Raw genomic sequence first — 16,199 nt, 5'->3', positions numbered from 1 at the left:
CAGGTGGGTGGTACTTGTCTTCACAAAGCAAGAGGTGTTGGCAATTTATGTCCAAATGCACTTCTCTCGCCTTTGCTCTCTGCACTCGAATCAGCACTCGGTTGAAACATGGTGCGCTCTGATTTCAAGAAAAGAATGTGATGCATCTCTTCCTCATCTTGTTAACACTGTGCTTGCCAAGATTATTCCTTCTTACTTTATACTGTTCTCACCCCCACCAAGGGAAGCTGAACAATGCAGGCTTGTGTTTTAAATTTATGACAGCGATGAATTCAGCACTAATTGATAATGCAATGTCATCCTAACAAGCTGGATCTCCTCTGATTGTGCTTTCTTTTCATGACAGACTGGAGTGGATCCTTGTGCCATATTAGCAGCAAGGAGAAAAGCCCAGAAGAGGCATGCCAGGGAAATAAAGGCGGCAAATGAACTCAGAAAGAAAGCTGTATTGAAACTAGTGAATTCTTCGGTAAATATTTACCTCTGCTTTATCAGCTAACATGCTGCTGCTTTCTGGTGTTATCATTCTTGTTTATACAAGGTGCAGGGTGCAACTCAGGTAGACAGGCTTAGGGAGCAAGCACTGTGCAGTGTGGATAGGCTACTGGGGGAACAGCGTAAGGGTCCACGGCTGGATTGGATAATTGTGTTGAACCTTATTACATTCAGGTAACACACAGCGGAGCAGAGCCTTTCCACACTGTCATGCTGTCTCAGCAGAAATTGGAGGGACCCTACCTCTGCCTCTCCCCACACACTTGGAATGATCATGCAGAAATAGGATATAATAAAATGAATTCAAATTAGCAGCCCATGTAATAAAAAGGTGCCATCCGCACTGCTGATCCTGGCATGGTTAAGTGAGGCAGGTACATTGAGAAGGGTTGTTTGAAACATGCTTGTGCTTTTGTGCGTGTTTAAATTCAACCCCCTGTTGGGAGCTGGTGTGTGCTTTTTACCATCGGAAACCAACCAAAGGCCTAAATTAAGAGTACGATTGCCGTTGCTTCTTTTGGATATATAGGCCTTGGCAGGATCAGCAGTGATAAGGCAAGGAAATGGAGTAAAAACATATGAACAGGTGTCAGTGCTTGAAGGAAATGGGTAATTCACTCCTAAGAAAACAGCTTTAAGCTGCTTGCATGTGACTGTAGAAAGGCTGGGCATAAGAGAATAAACCTTGATATGTGTAAGATATGGAAGTACGTGTGGATGTAAAGCCAGTTTCTGTAATGGTTAGGAGCTGTACAGCTTTTAAAGACTGAAAGAACAGATGAGTATGGGGAGGAAGGGGATCTACACTGAAAAAGCACTGGCTGTCATTAAGCTTTATTTATCTTCTCTCCCAGACTAACGACATGGAAGCAAGTGTAAAACATGAGATAGCAAATGATGAGTTACCTGTAAATGGAAAATTTGCATCTGCAGATGCTAGTGTACAAGACGTGTCTCCTGATGAGCATGAACAGTTTGTGGAGCCTAAAACAAACATCCACTCTTTAATTCTGGATTTCACCCCGGTGAATTTTGTGGATTCAGTTGGAGCAAAAACATTAAAATCAGTAAGTAGGGCTTTTTTTCCCCAGAAAAACCCATGGAAAACTTGTGAGATACTTAACAGGGAACATAAATGCCAGCTCAAATAGAATCCAGTATCTCACCTAATCATGGTTTTAATTCTGTAGTTCTAGCTGAATACTGGGGAACATGGACTGTGCAGCTGTCATGGTAATTGGCTTACATCTTCCAAAACTGCGATGTATACAATGTTAGATCTGTGTTTAACTTTGGCTTAACTCTGTTGCAGATTATAAAAGAATACAAAGAAGTTGGTGTCTGTGTCTGTATTGCCAGCTGTAGTGGTGAGTTGAGATTTTTTTTTTTTTTTGGTGAGCTTTATGCAAGAGATTGTGTTTTATCTCTTTCCCTCTGACCCTGAATTTTCTGCTGCCAGGTGCCTCAGTACTATCAGCACCTACTTCACATAAAATTGGATTTGAGGAAAAGCATATATGCATTAGAGCCTTCACTTTAGTGAAAGTAGAGCACTGACATAATGAGTTCTGCGAGGACTAGATCCTGCTCCCATTTATTCCAGCTGGTGAACTGTAAATGCCACACTGAACTTTGCACCTTGGAATTGTTGTAATAATGTAATAAGGAGGAAAAGCCTGCAATGTTCCAACTTTCTGATATTTGGAATTGTAGCATCTTCTGCCAAGAACAGGCCTCTGTGTATGTCTGGATAAGAGAATTACCCATTTGGGGTAGAAGTAGCATGTGATCCACCTGGCTACTGTAAATGTTTTAAGTAATAACAAGTAAGAGAACTTGTTGTCATCTTCCTGAGATAGCATTGTCTTCCATCTTTGTACTTTAGTTTATGCACTGATGCCATGTTTGTTTTTATGTTGTAGGCCCTGTAATGACTGAGCTGACAAGACTGAATTTTTTTGATAACACTGTAACAAGAGAGTTGCTGTTTCACAGCATTCATGATGCTGTCCTTGCTTGCCAAGTGAAAGACAGGTCTGCTTCACAGACGGATTTTAACCTCTGAAGAGTGGCATCGAGCAGAATGGAAGCCAGATTTATGCTGATGGAGACTCTTACTGAATATTTAATTTGCACACTTTAAAGAGAGCCTAAGGCTATTTGTATCTACGGGTATAGGGTGGTGCTTATTTTCTGCAGGAAGAGTGGATAAGGAATTGGAAGCCTTCATGCTCTTGATTTTTTTCTTCCAGTCAGGGTGTAGCCTCCCAACAACATACAAACACAAAATTATGCAAGACAAGAAAATTCAGTGTATTCTGCTACAATCAGAATCTGATAGACAAGGTGACATTCCTATTACTGTTGAGAAAATGGGCACTTTAACTCACTACGAGGTGGGATATTGCAGGAAATTACTGTTTCTGCAATTGCAATGCACTGTACCAGTGTCTTTAAAGAACTTTCTTAGATGACTTTTAAAGCCTGATGTCAACATCTGCATACAACAGATTCATATAAATTATAATAATCTGCCGGCTGGATTAATGAATTCACACTGGTAGCATTTAGCTGCTACTCTTTTTAAACCTGGATGGTACAGTTATTTTTTTTAAATATCTAACCTTTCTCAACTACTCTTCATTGCCTGACCATTTTCACTTGAAGTTCAAATTAGAAACTCATTGTTTAATTATTACATTATCAATATGGTACTTCCACTGCCAAAACCTAGTTGTGCTTTCTAGAAAAGAATACAGTTGATTTTAAGCTAAGATTATTTTACCTTCAAAGTTTGAAGACAAAACTGGTTTGTCAGGAGGCAGGAGTGAAGCCTATTAAAACTAAATTAAGAACTGATGCCCTCTATGCAGTCTCTTAAGCTAGAATAAAAACATAGACAAGGTCTAATGTCTCAGTGGGCAAAAAAAAAAAAAAAAATCAAACCCAAAGCTTTTCTGTTGCCTGAGGTATCTTCCTACCAGCAGTGCTGCTTCTGCCTCAGCTTTTAAGTGCTTTGAGAAATAGATTTCAATAGAAATCAAAAGTGTTAAGTGTCTGGTTTTTTTAAAAGAAACAGTAGTGTGGAGTTTTTTTCTATGGTTTTCACAACCTGGCTGCTGTGGTACCGCTTAACTTCAGGTGGGAGATGAAAAACATGGAAAAGTAACTCAAGAAAAAGAAAGAAATCTTCAATGCCTGTGTTTCCCTAACAACAATCGCTATGAATCTGAGCAGAGGTAGGAACCTAAAAGTGTTTGTTTCTCTGTAGGTTATTTTTGACAGCACAGGGGAAGAGGGGAGTGTCAGTGACATTTCATTTAGCATCCTCAAATCAAAGGTCCTGTGCATAAGGGAATTCAAACTACTTTCTCTCTTCTGAATGCAGAACTTAATACTTGTATTTTGCTTCAAGCTGTGTTGCGATTAGGGCTTGCTTCAGGTAAACCAAGTTTCCCAAGCACCAGGGGCACTTGGGGAAGATGTTTTATTTCATCAGACTCCCCTGCCAATAGGGATAGGAGGCTTTCTGCATCAGAAATTACCACTTAGCTGGAGTTCAAAAGATGAATTGAATGCATGTTAACACACTGTGCGTGTTTAAATAAACAACTTTTGGTACATTTTATAATGTTAACTAGTTTAACAAGCCTTTGTATCTACATACATTATATTTTTCTACTTTTCAGCTTGTCGCAGCTTCAGTTTTTAACTATGTAGTCTCTTCAGTTCACGTCAAAATCCTATCAACTTCTAAAATAAAGTGATAATCATGACTTGTCAAAATTTTCCACTCTGTCTTGGCGAGACTCTGCACATGGGGTGAGTCAAGGTCTCCGGATCCAAGTGTCTGTTGCTATGGGGTCACCACCTCCATGCAGCTCCTCCCTGCTGCTCAGGTTCCTGCTCCTCACCCCCCGGGCTCCCCCGCCCGCATGAAGCCCTCTCCAGGCCAGGCCTCAGCGTGATACAATTAGTGCTGCACTGCCCATCCTCTGGGGAGCTGGTGAAACGCTGGACTGAAAACCTTTGCCCAAGAAAGTCCTAGATCCCAGCCTCTGCGGCACTAGCACTCTGCCACCTGTTCCTGGGTACCACCAGCACTACTGGTAACTCATCCAGTAAAATGAAATCTGGCAGCTTTTGGCCAGCCTTGTCCAGTGCTTTGCTGCCACCAGCTGAAGCACTGCTTGCTTCTCACCAGCCTAAGTCACCTACTGAAAAGTAAATGACAACTTCTTTCCTATACTGATTAACAAACTGCTATCTCAAAGTTTAAATCCTGCCTTAGACTTGTCAGTGCTAGATTAAACAAACCCCCATCCTTTAAACTAACAGGGCTCATCTCCTTCCCGTCTCCAGTTTGTGTGCCTTGACAGGGTAGCACCTCTACCCCCTCACTGCTGAAGCCCCACCACAGCAAATGTCACTGGATAGCCTAAGTCCAGTTTGATGCCTCATAATAATCAGAATAATGCTCCTCTCCCCCTCCTTTTTTGCAAGCGGACTGATGATAATTCAGGATACCCAGTAAGACCCAAACTCTTTTTACATACTTCACTTACTTACCCTTCTGAACTAAAAGGTACACTTGAGTACTGCTCTTGGTAAACAGATACTCTTAGTGCTGCTTTCTGAACCACTTTCCTCTCAGGCTCAAAGTGAAAAAAATTCTGTCCCACCAATAAATTTGCATCCCTCCCCAAAATAACACATAACCATTGAGCTCAGCTTTTCAAGCAGGTGTGGGCAAAACCAGGGGATTGCCTAAGTTTGCTTATCAAGTTACTGACACTGGCCAAAATCCTGACAAAGTCCATGTACCACATATACACTTTTTCCCTGTTGTACACACCTCCTCTCTCAAAAAAGACATTAAGTGGCTGCTTCTAAGCTTGATAAATTGATGTCAGTTGTATCAAAATGAGACCTGATAAAACTTCTCTCACTTCCAAGACAAAGCAGTTCCCAAAAGCATTTCCCCCCACCCTGGTATTTCTTCAAGCTCTTCCCCTGTCCACCTCCAAATTTAATACAAAACTTGAAAAAAAGAAAACGAAAGGCTGTTGCTTTTCATTGACCAAACCATCCAGCGTGAAAGGAACATGCTAGATGAATGAAGATCCACCTTTTAACGTTGCCTGCTGCCAACAAGTATCAGCTATGGCCCAGCTACCAGAGCATCAGGACCCTATCAGGGTCATCCTCCGTGTGTAGTAGCATCTTAGACAAGTAATACGATGTATCGAAGTGCTCACTAGTACGCTGATGCCAAACTTGAAGAGGAGGAACAGGAAAAACAAATCTTCTTTCCCTTAGCGCTAAGAAATTATGCTTATTTCTTCCTCCTTCTTGACCCACTTACTATTTTGTAAGAAACAAAGAATCTCAGCAAAAGGGATGGCGAAAACCACTGAAGAAAAAAAACCAAGTTATGATGGTACCAGAGCGTTCACCCAGGGAGAGAAAAAATATCCCTTCGCGTCTTCCCTAAGCTGGGCACTGACTCAGACCACCAAGCACCTGAGTTGAGCTGTGTACGCCTTCTCCTCAGCTCTTGTCCCATGGCAGTTCCTGAGAGTTTTCTCAGGACACACTTGCACCTCGGTGTTCAACATCACGCAAGCGCACCCAGAAACACTGTAGTCACATAGGGATCTTTCAGCACCTTTACAGCTTAGATGGTAAGTTTTGGGGTGTAAATGGTGGCTAGGGATCTAAAATTTGGATTTCTAACATTGCCCAGGTATCTGATTTAAAAATATCTCACTGGTCTAGGCTGCATTATTAGAATCTCCCTGAGATTTTTTTCTTCTACAGCAGCAATGACCCACCAGTGTAGAACACACTCATAATGAACTCACAACTACTGTCTGGAATACTCCATTTATTTCTAGCTTCCAAGAACAAGACATGAATTACTCACTTGAATTTTTGTTTCACAGGAAGTTTAACAACAGGAACAGGAAAAACATTCCAAGGTATTAGTTGTAGGTCATGTAGCGGGGGGTAGCACTGAATTTCGCATACGATTTAATGACTTTGTTCACTGCTTCTAAGAAGTCTTTCTCTGTTGCGATTTTTCGACGTGCTCGGATAGCAAACATGCCTGCCTCTGTGCAGACACTGCGAATCTCAGCACCTTTTAAAAAAAGGGATAAATGAATTCAACACTGACCACCAGTGGAGATGAAGCATACACAGAATTGTTAAAAAGAAAAACCAAAATTCAGTTTACCTGTGCTATTAGGACACAGCCGAGCCAACAGCTCAAATCTTATGTCTCTTTCAACACTCATGGAACGAGCATGTATCTTGAATATGTGAGTTCGCCCCTGAAAGAAGAGCGGAGGATAGAAGTGTTCATGCTGTGAAAGAGGGGATGACTCTCAGTATGCAGCTGTCCACATCCAGAGCAAAGGCAGATGGAAAGTAAATCTTTTATTTGCTGCTCAACTATAGTTCCCTACATCTGGACTAGCATGTTTAAGTGTCCAGGATATAAACTAAGAAAATAACTTTAAAAAGAGCTTTAATGGTAGAAGTACCTCAAGGAATCTCTCTCAAAAGAGCCAAACAAAACACATTCCAACTTAAGAACTAAATCACGGATCTGGTTAAAGGATTCGTATCTGTTGAGTCAGGAACATACAGTGAATATAGCTATTTACCATAGCTTCTCGGCCAGGGATGGAATCTGTGCAGTGTGGGAAAACCTTTCTGGCACATCCTTAATCCCCCAAATTTCCATGTAGTTCTACATAAGTTAAGAGTGCTGCTTTTGTAAATTCTCATAAACTGCTTCCAGACAATAATGCCCTAACTGAAGAAACACTCCAATATCAGAATATACTTAGCTGTGAAAGAAAGCATTCTCACCTCAAGATCAGGCAAGCTAAACTCTATCTTCCTGTCCAACCTGCCGGGCCTCATTAGGGCTGGATCCAGAGTATCGGGTCTGTTTGTAGCCATCAGCACTTTGATGTTGCCTCGTGGGTCAAAACCATCCAACTGGTTGATCAGCTCCAGCATAGTACGTTGCACTTCGTTGTCACCCCCAGCCCCATCATCAAAACGAGCACCTGGAGAGAAAAGACACAGGTTTCACAAAATAAGAGAGGGACCTTCAGAGCATGGAGGAGTCGTCACAGCTGCGACATAGAAGACACCTGGAAAAATAATCTTAAATTACATACAAATATTTGTGACAAGTTGTTGTGGTTTGAGTCACACTGCGACATAGAAGACACCTGGAAAAAAATCTTAAATTACATACAAATATTTGTGACAAGTTGTTGTGGTTTAACCCCAACCAGCCACTTACTTACTTCACCCTCCACCCAGTGGGATGGGGGAGAGAATCAGGGGAAAACTCGTGTGTTGAGATAAAGACAGTTTAATAGGACAGAAAGGAAGAATAAATAAATAAATAAATAATGCTGCTGATGATAATAAAAATAATAATACAATAATAAGCTGAAAAATCCTTGACTTAGTATAAACATTACTTAGCAGCAACTAAAAACATCAGTTTATCAACATTATTCTCATACCAAATCCAAAACATAACACTATACCAGCTACTAGAAAGAAAATTAACTCTACCCCAGCCGAAACCAGGACATGAGCTTAAGAAAAGGTGTGAGGGGATTCTTTGAAAATGACACATTTCAAACAAAGAGTGAGTGCTGTTATCTGTCCATTAAAACAGGCACTGTATCTTCATCCTTAGTATGAATGGGCCTATCTCCCTGCCTAATAACCGGCCGGGCTGCTGAAATTTATAAATGTAGTTTGTTTGTTTGTTTTGCCTCCCGTCAACCAAAATCTTCCCCTACCTTGTCTGTGTAAAAATTATTCTGCTTTCAAAGGACCCATGTAGTTCCTTTGAGAAAAAAAATTACTGAATTTTCAGGCAGTAATAAAGATTTAGTATGTAGTCCAGAAGCTGAAGGGGGTTTAAGTTAACAGTACCTTTTGCAAACACAATACCGAGATTCTTCACTGAAGTTCACATAATCTGGATGTTCTAAATGTGCAAAAATGAATTCTCATCTGGGCTAAATATGTTCAAGCTATATAAACCAATTCTTGACAGCTTCCTGGACATAGGACATTCTGGTACTAGTTTTGCTGAATAGGTATTTACAAGCACATTTCTTGAAATGCAGCAATCCAGATAAAGAATTACAACATGAAAAGAAAGCCTGGAAGTTGTCATTTGAGATTAAAGCTATAGATACCACAAACATACCTCCAATGGCATCAATTTCATCAAAGAATATAAGACAAGCTTTTTTAGTTCTGGCCATTTCAAAGAGTTCACGAACCATTCGAGCTCCCTGAAAGCAAAAATCAAGATTTTGTTAAAGATTCAAGGCACATTAGAGGAAAACTATCAAAATTAAACTTTTCATGCTTCCAAACACTTCTAAGTTTCCAATGATAAAACTCTTATTTGTACACATATATATAATGGAACATTCATAAATCTTAAAGCAATTTATAAAGAGGAGACAAATTACTACTCTTAAATTCAGAAGTACAACTGAAGTCATCTACCTCAGGGCCAAGTGAAAAATAAGTGGCAGTGCTGAGAACAGAATCCTAATCCTAGAGTCCTCCCAAACTGCACATTAAACTCTGCACTGCAAAATCCATTTCATCAATGGCAGCATACTTTGGGTTTTACAACTGATTGCCTGACCTGCAGTGATTTGTTTGACAGTTCCTCCCCACTCCTTGTATCTCCAAGCATGCAAGTACATTCAGCCATCATACCCACTATGGTGTCTGGTCACCATGACTGGAAATCTGCAAATCACTCCACACTCCATCGAATATTTGCTCTTACCTCTCCCACATACTTCTGCACCAATTCAGATCCAATTACTCTGATGAAGCAGGCATCAGTTCTGTTAGCAACAGCCCGGGCACAAAGTGTTTTGCCTGTACCAGGTGGCCCAAACAAAAGTACTCCTTTTGGAGGCTCAATTCCAAGGTTAACAAATCTTTCAGGCTGCAACAGTGGGAAACAGAAGGCCAGGTTATGTGCAAATAAAAATTAATTTGCATATACTCTTTGATGCACATAAGAAAATCATCAACAAAGAGCAATATAAACCAGGCTAGGCTGGATTTCACTTGTTAAAATTAGACTTCCTTTCATTTAGGTGTTTATACTCAGCTACATTATCTTTTCTTGCTTTTTCAAATGCTAACAGATGACCAGAATACTTTCAAAATAATAAAAGTTCAATCTAGAGGTTACTTACGTGAAGCAGAGGGGTTTCAACCACCTCTCTCAGCTTCTCAATCTGCTCTTTACAACCACCAACATCACTGTAAGTGACATCTGGTTTTTCTTCTACCTGCACAACAAAAAGTTGAGCAAGCAGTTAAGTCTGATGCTTTGAAAGCTCTAGGCTTTCAACAGCCCAGAACAAAATCCAGCCAAAGTAATCAAAATTACAAGACAAAGCAATGTCATAAGTAAATGTCAAATAAGTAAAGGCAGTCTCACTTGCATCATGGTGACTGTGGGATCAATCTTTGGAGGCAAGGGGATATGGATTTGATACTTGTTTCTGTCCACCCTGGTGAAAAAGCATAAAGACTATTATTTTAACACCGGTTAATTAAACTGTCATGTAGAAACAACTCTGTAAATTAGAAGCCAAATTCTTAAACTGTTCTCTTCTCTGGCATCAGGACAGCCCAGCCCTGAAAGCTAACAGTCAGATGGGCTAGAAACTGGAATTCCTTCTGCAGAAAAGTTTTAAGTTTCCAAAAATCTTAATTCCAAAGTATTGTGAAAACTAAACTTCAAAATATCCCACAGAGCAAACTAGCAAAATATTGATTCTAAAAGTAACAGCCTTCACCTCCTCAGTGAACATTTCCTGTAGTCATCCCCTGTGTGTAACTGCAGACTGCCAAAGAGGAAGCAGGCTACACAGGCTCCCTGAAAGCTGGGGCTATTGGGGCCCAAACTGAAAGGCTTCAGTCCATGACATGGTTTTCATCAGAATGACATCAAAATCAAAAGATTCCAGCACAGCATGCAGGTGAGTTACCATCTTCCAAAAGAATGGCATTAGTGTTATAATTTCAAACACTGCAAAAATATGAAGTGATAGCTGTTGACATGTCAAACTAATGGATCAGATGAGAAAGCTTCAGTCTCCGGGAAAACTCATGAGAACATAAAGATTTTGCTTACCCAACTCTCATGCCTTCTTCTATGTCAGTAGGTGCCACCTGGTCACTGAGATCCACCACAAATTTGGCAAACTGCTTGACATTGATAATGTACTTGGGATCCTCGGAGTCTGCGTTGATTATCTTTGTACATCTAATACAGAACATAAAATTAACACTGCCAAGCAGGCAAACTAACTAGCTTGCTATTAGTATAAGCGTCAAGAGGAGAGACTCTTATTTTTCAAATACACCAAAATAGCTATTGTACTTGTGATTCTATTATTATAGCATCATACAATAATTACAGGAATAAGTACGAGTACGTAAGGCACCATCAAACATAAAACAGTTCCTTTTTGATACAATGGTAAAAAGCACTTTCAATACGCCTAACATGTGAACCTTATTTTTTTTAAAAAGTCTACACATAAGCTCTAAACCACATTTTTAACACTATGCAGCTCCACTGTGAAGAGGAAAAGTGCACCCACCTTGCAACTTGTAATGGTTGCTCACTTTGGAGAGTTTGCTTATCTGCCGCCAGATCCCAAAGGGCAGGAGGAGCCAGGCCAGTGTCGGATTCCTTGATTCCTACGTACAACACAGACAAGCTGAGGAGGAAGCAGCTAACTGGTACATCAGCAGTCCTTCCCACACCAAGAACCTTAGACGTAAGCCTGCAGGAAGCTTTTTGAGAGATCTCCAAAACACAGGCACACACATCTTTGATGGACTTCCTAAAAAACAAGTTTCCTAAAGAAATGAGGCCTAAGTGACTGCGCAGGCTAAACATGCAAATACCAGTCTAGCCATCCTCTAATACAATTTTGCAGTGTGGGGGTGATTACAACCAAGCTTGATAGAGATATCAGGGATAAGCGTATTTCTAAAAATTTCAGAAAAGGAGCAAAACTCTGCAAGTGCTTTCACTCAGGGAAAGCTTTAGGGCAAGGTATCAGAAGCTAAGGGATTCACACAGATGAAAAGCCTTATAAATCTTCCAAAACATGGATACAAAAAGTACCATCTCCATGATGTATTTGAAAGAATCAAGGATTTTACTGGAAAAGAGAAACTGCAGTCTTCCTGGCAGAACTGAGGGCCACTAGGGGATTAGCAACAGGGCAACAAACATATATCAGCAAAACAAACGAAGAAAAATTAGGGAACAAATTAATTTTTATTCTAACTGCCATAACTGACCAGCTGATTTTAAATGCTAACTGCTCTAATAGACGTTTCTTCGTTATACAAGGACTGGTACCACTACTTAATGATACTACGTTGAGGTTTTGCAGTCTATGGAAGTTCACTCACTATTCAAACGCAGGTTGACACAAATCAAAACAAATTATCTAGTGGCAGAAAGGGGCATTTGTTTCATGCCACCATAATATATAAAAATTACAGTTTTGAATAAAAATGTGTTAAACTACAAAATTACATAATCATATGTACAGATTAGCCCCCCCAATCAAAAAGACCATCACCCACAAAGCAAAAATCTCATGTTACCAATTAAAGAAATGTATTCTTTTGGGAAAAATAACAATAATAAACCAATGCAGAAGTTGTTTAAAATCAGCTTTTTAAAACACTCATTTTGGTATATGTGGCTCTTCTACTGAAAGTTATCTTAAGAAAGATACCAGTGAGCTCATTGATTTTCTTAAGTAGTTGTTGAATATCATCTTCTACTTGCTTGATCTGCCTTGAGTATGTGCTCTGGCCCTGGAAAAGAAATATCATGTAGATTTCGTAACTCAAATTATTTCATGTTTAGGAAAAAATGCCAATAGCTGTTGAGCGTCAAGACGTTCAATAGACTGTCTTGGTGTAACAGCCAACTATTGATCACAGCCAAAAAAAGACAGTATTAAGGTCCAGTAACAATATTTCTGTTCACAAAAACAGAGTGCAGCTACACAGCTGACCAATTGCGCAAGTGGAAATTTTTCACATTTGTAAACTTCAAGGACTTGTTTTTCTTTTAAACCTGTTCAGCCATATTTTTTTAAACTATTTTTTTTACTGAAGTTTAAAAAAAGACTTAGTAAAAAGTATATATAGACAGAATTCTGTACACATTACCTGAAAATCATCTGTATGAGTGCTTTAACTACCTTACCCAAACTTTCTATCATCCAAAGAAGATACCAGAAAGATCCTGGGGCAAATCAGAAGCTAGAGTCTTGCTTGTGATAAAATGCTTTACTATCTTGCCCTGCCTAATGCAGACAGATCCGGATCTGGGTTTCCTTTACAAGACTTCCTTCGTATCAACTTGGCAACAAAAAAGAAGCCACAGCGGGCACAAGCCATATTTCAGAGCTTCGTAAAGGAGTCTCAGTGTCAACAAAATTCAGACTTCTGGCAAACATATCTAAATCCAGACATACACTAAGCTGCAAGTTTCATTTTTCAAGACTTCTTTCACAGACCCACTGTACCTTCTGGTGGAGATGGGAGATTTGCATTTTAAGCCTTATTGTCCATGGAAAACGCCTCCCAAGATTACACTCTTTGACAAGGTCCATGTATCTCTTACTGATAGTTTTTTAACATGTTGGCTAAAAGCAAGTAAATTTGATGGGAGAAGGGGTCTTAAAGTTATTGTTCTTTATAAAGCAAGAAAACTGGTTAGTGAAGAAGACCTAGTAAAGCCCTAGCTGTTAGACCCCTATGACAATCAGCTACAAGATACAAAACAAAAACAGAAAAAAACAACTTCGTTACTTTCAAGCTAACAAACCAACCGGATTATTTTTAGGGTTGTGGGTTGGGTTTGGGGCTTTCTTGTTGGAAGACAGAAAGGGAGAAAAGATTTTGGCAGGAGAGAAAAGCATTAGGAGAAGCAGATTTACTAACTACTCACTAAGTACACGTCCCTCCACTCTTGCATTCAATTCCTAACAGGACTTAGTTTTTTTCTTAACACTCTGCTATATATGTATGCTACTTACATATGTTTTCAGCAAGGCAATATCTCCTTCATCCAGAGCTGAAACAAGACAGGAAAGACTTAGCTTCCAATTTTACAAACAAAATCAGCCATTTCAATTCTGCTTCTAAAAGATGAAAACATGTATTTTAAAGGGATTCTTTTGAGTTTCTACTTTTTCACTAAACCAAAGTGGAACAAAAAAGTATCAGACATTCAAGAAAAACAAAATAGTGTCTCCAGCTACTCTCTTCAGTCCAAAAATCTGTACCACCAGAGCTCACAGCAAGCAAGCAACTTAAACCTCGCCTCACTCAGAGTAGCTTACCGACCTGCATCTGTACAGAGAAGGAACTGAAGGTATCAAAACTTCATCTTTTTAACTTTGTGTTTCTTAATGTTTAAGGAAACATCTATGAAAAACTGCCACCACTTTCCCCCAGTGATGTGTCTCTTCCAAAATGCCCAGCGTGAGCAGGGAACAGCAACCAAATCTAAGTTGGTCTCAGCAACAAAAAACTACTATAACCTACTAAAGCAGCCCAGAATCAATAACTAATACAATGCTGAGTTCTAATATTTTAAAACAGAAAACATGGGAATGGTTGTACTAGATGAGATATGCAGTCTGGTCCAATATTCCTTCTCCAACAGGACGGTCTACAAACATGGCAAATACCCAGTGAGCTGCCACTCCCAGGTCACGCATTGTTATTAACAGCCCTTAAAAAATTTTCCTTATGTGACTCTTTCTGTCAGTTTTTGAATCCCTGTAAACTTTCAGCAGAATATGCAGGAAGGAACTCCCCAGTTTAAATCAGCACCCTGCTTCCTTTTACTTGACTTAAACTTGGAATCTGAAACTTGTACTTGAGCCTCAGAATTCCCACATGAGAACAAGCAGTGTCAGCTGTTAAAATGCATATGCTTTTGCACAGAGTCCCACAAGATTTCTCCAGCAAACTCTAAGAAAAATAGAACTCTCTATGACTGTCACCCCCTATTTACTTTCATATCACTTGTCATTTAACAGACTTTTAACATTCCCTCTCCTTTCCCCCAAAAGCTGTTTCTTTTCCCAATTGAATGATAGCCTTCACCTTAAGCATCCCTGGCCCTCAGTTTTCTCTCTTTCCTAATTCCATTTTATCTTTTGATGATAGAGGGAGCCCAAACCACACAGTATTGAAGATCTGGGTGCAGTATGTGTCCTACAGTATTTTGAGAGGATTTTTTTTTTGTGTGTTGATCCTTATTTCTTTCCCAGTTATTTGTACTACCCCACTGATTTTTTTTACGTCTACTAAACACTCTGTTGCTATAATTTAAAAATCTTTCTTGAGTGGGAACAGTTCAAAGCCCATCACTGATTACATAAAGTATTGCTTTTGTTTCCAGATGCATTACTCAATACTAACATGAAATAAAAAAGGCAAATGAAATTCAAACATGAGAAGCAACTGGCAATTTTCACACTATGCCGGTATCACCAGAAAAATTTGCCACCTCAACTTATGAAAGCAGCAACGCACGGGGTTTGACAGCCAGTTCTGCAGGACTCCACCAGCGGAGACAAATTGCGATGTTTTATTAGGCTGACCTGTTCACCAATCATTAAAGTGCAAAAGGGCTTTTGTCTTACAGAAAGCAAATTAGGCTTTTTAGGAGCTTTTTATAAGAGAACCTGAGAGAGCCGTGGCAACAGAGAAGCCCGACCGTACCCTCTGGACCGCGGCTCCCCCGCAGCGCCGGAGGGTCCTGGCACCCCCCACCCCCCGGTATTCGTCACCCCCCGGACCAACCCTCCACCGCGCTCCCAACGCACTTCTCCCCAACGGGCAGCACACTTCGCGGACCTGGCTCTCCGCGGTTTTCCCTCAGAATCTTTAAAAAACAGACCGGTGTTGACGTCTAACACCACCGCACCCCAAACGCCCCCCCCCCCGGTCGGGGCCGCACAGGCGGCACCGGCCAAGCCCGGGCGGGGAGGCCGCTCGGGGGACGGCGACCGCAGCGCCAGAAATCATGTCAGAAAGGGTTTTTAAGTCTTTTTTTTTTTTCCCCCCTCCAGTCGCCCTCCTCCAAGCCCGCCGCTCCCGGCACCGAAATGGCCGCCGGCAGCGCTGCCTCGCGCCCGGCAGAGATGCCGCTCGAGCAGTTTCCCCGCCACGGACACGGGGACTCCGAACCTGTGTGGGGTTAGGGTAGGGTGGGGGACGCTGCCGGCTCCACCGCCCGGTGCCGCGGTAACGGCTAGTGGGCCCGGGGGAGACGGCTGGGCCGGGCCGGGCCGGGTCGGGCCTGGCCCCCGCCCGCATCGCCTCTCACCGCGGATGGGCTTATCCTCTTTCTCCTCCTCCTTGGTCTTCCTCTGGTCGGCGCCCAGGTAGTCCGGCATCCTGGCGGCCCCCGGTCCGCGGCCCGCCCGGCCCTGCCCTGCCCCGGATGCGTTACGCAGCACCGCCGGGGCTTCCGGCCGCGCCGCGCCGCACCGGGGGGACACCAAAGGAGGGTGCACCGGCCCGTGCGCGCCGCGGGCCCTGCGCCACCACCATCTCCT

At 41.4% G+C, this 16,199-nt stretch overlaps 2 protein-coding genes across 2 annotated transcripts in view; one reads left to right on the top strand and one right to left on the bottom strand.

Moving 5' to 3' along the window:
* SLC26A5 (solute carrier family 26 member 5) overlaps positions 1 to 4,276 on the top strand; it is a 38,504-nt gene extending 34,228 nt beyond the window's left edge. The window contains exons 17-20 of the mRNA XM_075024801.1: positions 347 to 469; positions 1,350 to 1,562; positions 1,808 to 1,862; positions 2,418 to 4,276. Of these exons, the coding sequence (XP_074880902.1) occupies positions 347 to 469; positions 1,350 to 1,562; positions 1,808 to 1,862; positions 2,418 to 2,560 (534 nt within the window). The 3' untranslated portion in view covers positions 2,561 to 4,276. The remainder of the gene's footprint in view (positions 1 to 346; positions 470 to 1,349; positions 1,563 to 1,807; positions 1,863 to 2,417) is intronic.
* A 2,086-nt stretch (positions 4,277 to 6,362) lies between these two features.
* On the bottom strand, positions 6,363 to 16,133 carry PSMC2 (proteasome 26S subunit, ATPase 2). Its single transcript, XM_075024796.1, has 12 exons — positions 15,968 to 16,133; positions 13,662 to 13,699; positions 12,348 to 12,429; positions 11,190 to 11,289; positions 10,718 to 10,849; positions 10,019 to 10,091; positions 9,771 to 9,866; positions 9,350 to 9,514; positions 8,750 to 8,837; positions 7,375 to 7,577; positions 6,734 to 6,830; positions 6,363 to 6,637 (listed from the first exon to the last, which is right to left on the bottom strand). Exons 1-12 carry the CDS (start codon positions 16,035 to 16,037, stop codon positions 6,480 to 6,482), a joined length of 1,302 nt encoding a protein of 433 aa, XP_074880897.1. The 5' UTR covers positions 16,038 to 16,133; the 3' UTR covers positions 6,363 to 6,479.
* Between the last annotated feature and the right edge of the window lie 66 nt (positions 16,134 to 16,199).

Source organism: Buteo buteo, chromosome 4, assembly GCF_964188355.1.
Source record: "Buteo buteo chromosome 4, bButBut1.hap1.1, whole genome shotgun sequence".
Taxonomy (NCBI): Eukaryota; Metazoa; Chordata; class Aves; order Accipitriformes; family Accipitridae; genus Buteo; species Buteo buteo.
The sequence above is the reverse complement of the archived record's forward strand: the minus strand, read 5'-3'. Positions and strand labels throughout refer to the sequence as shown.

Coding starts and splice junctions, on each gene's coding strand:
- PSMC2 (XM_075024796.1), bottom strand. CDS start 16,037: ATGCCGGACTACCTGGGCGCCGACCAGAGGAAGACCAAGGAGGAGGAG. Junction 13,700..15,967: donor AGAGGATAAGCCCATCCGCG/GTGAGAGGCGAT, acceptor GTCTTGTTTCAG/CTCTGGATGAAGGAGATATT. Junction 9,867..10,018: donor CCACAGTCACCATGATGCAA/GTGAGACTGCCT, acceptor TTTGTTGTGCAG/GTAGAAGAAAAACCAGATGT.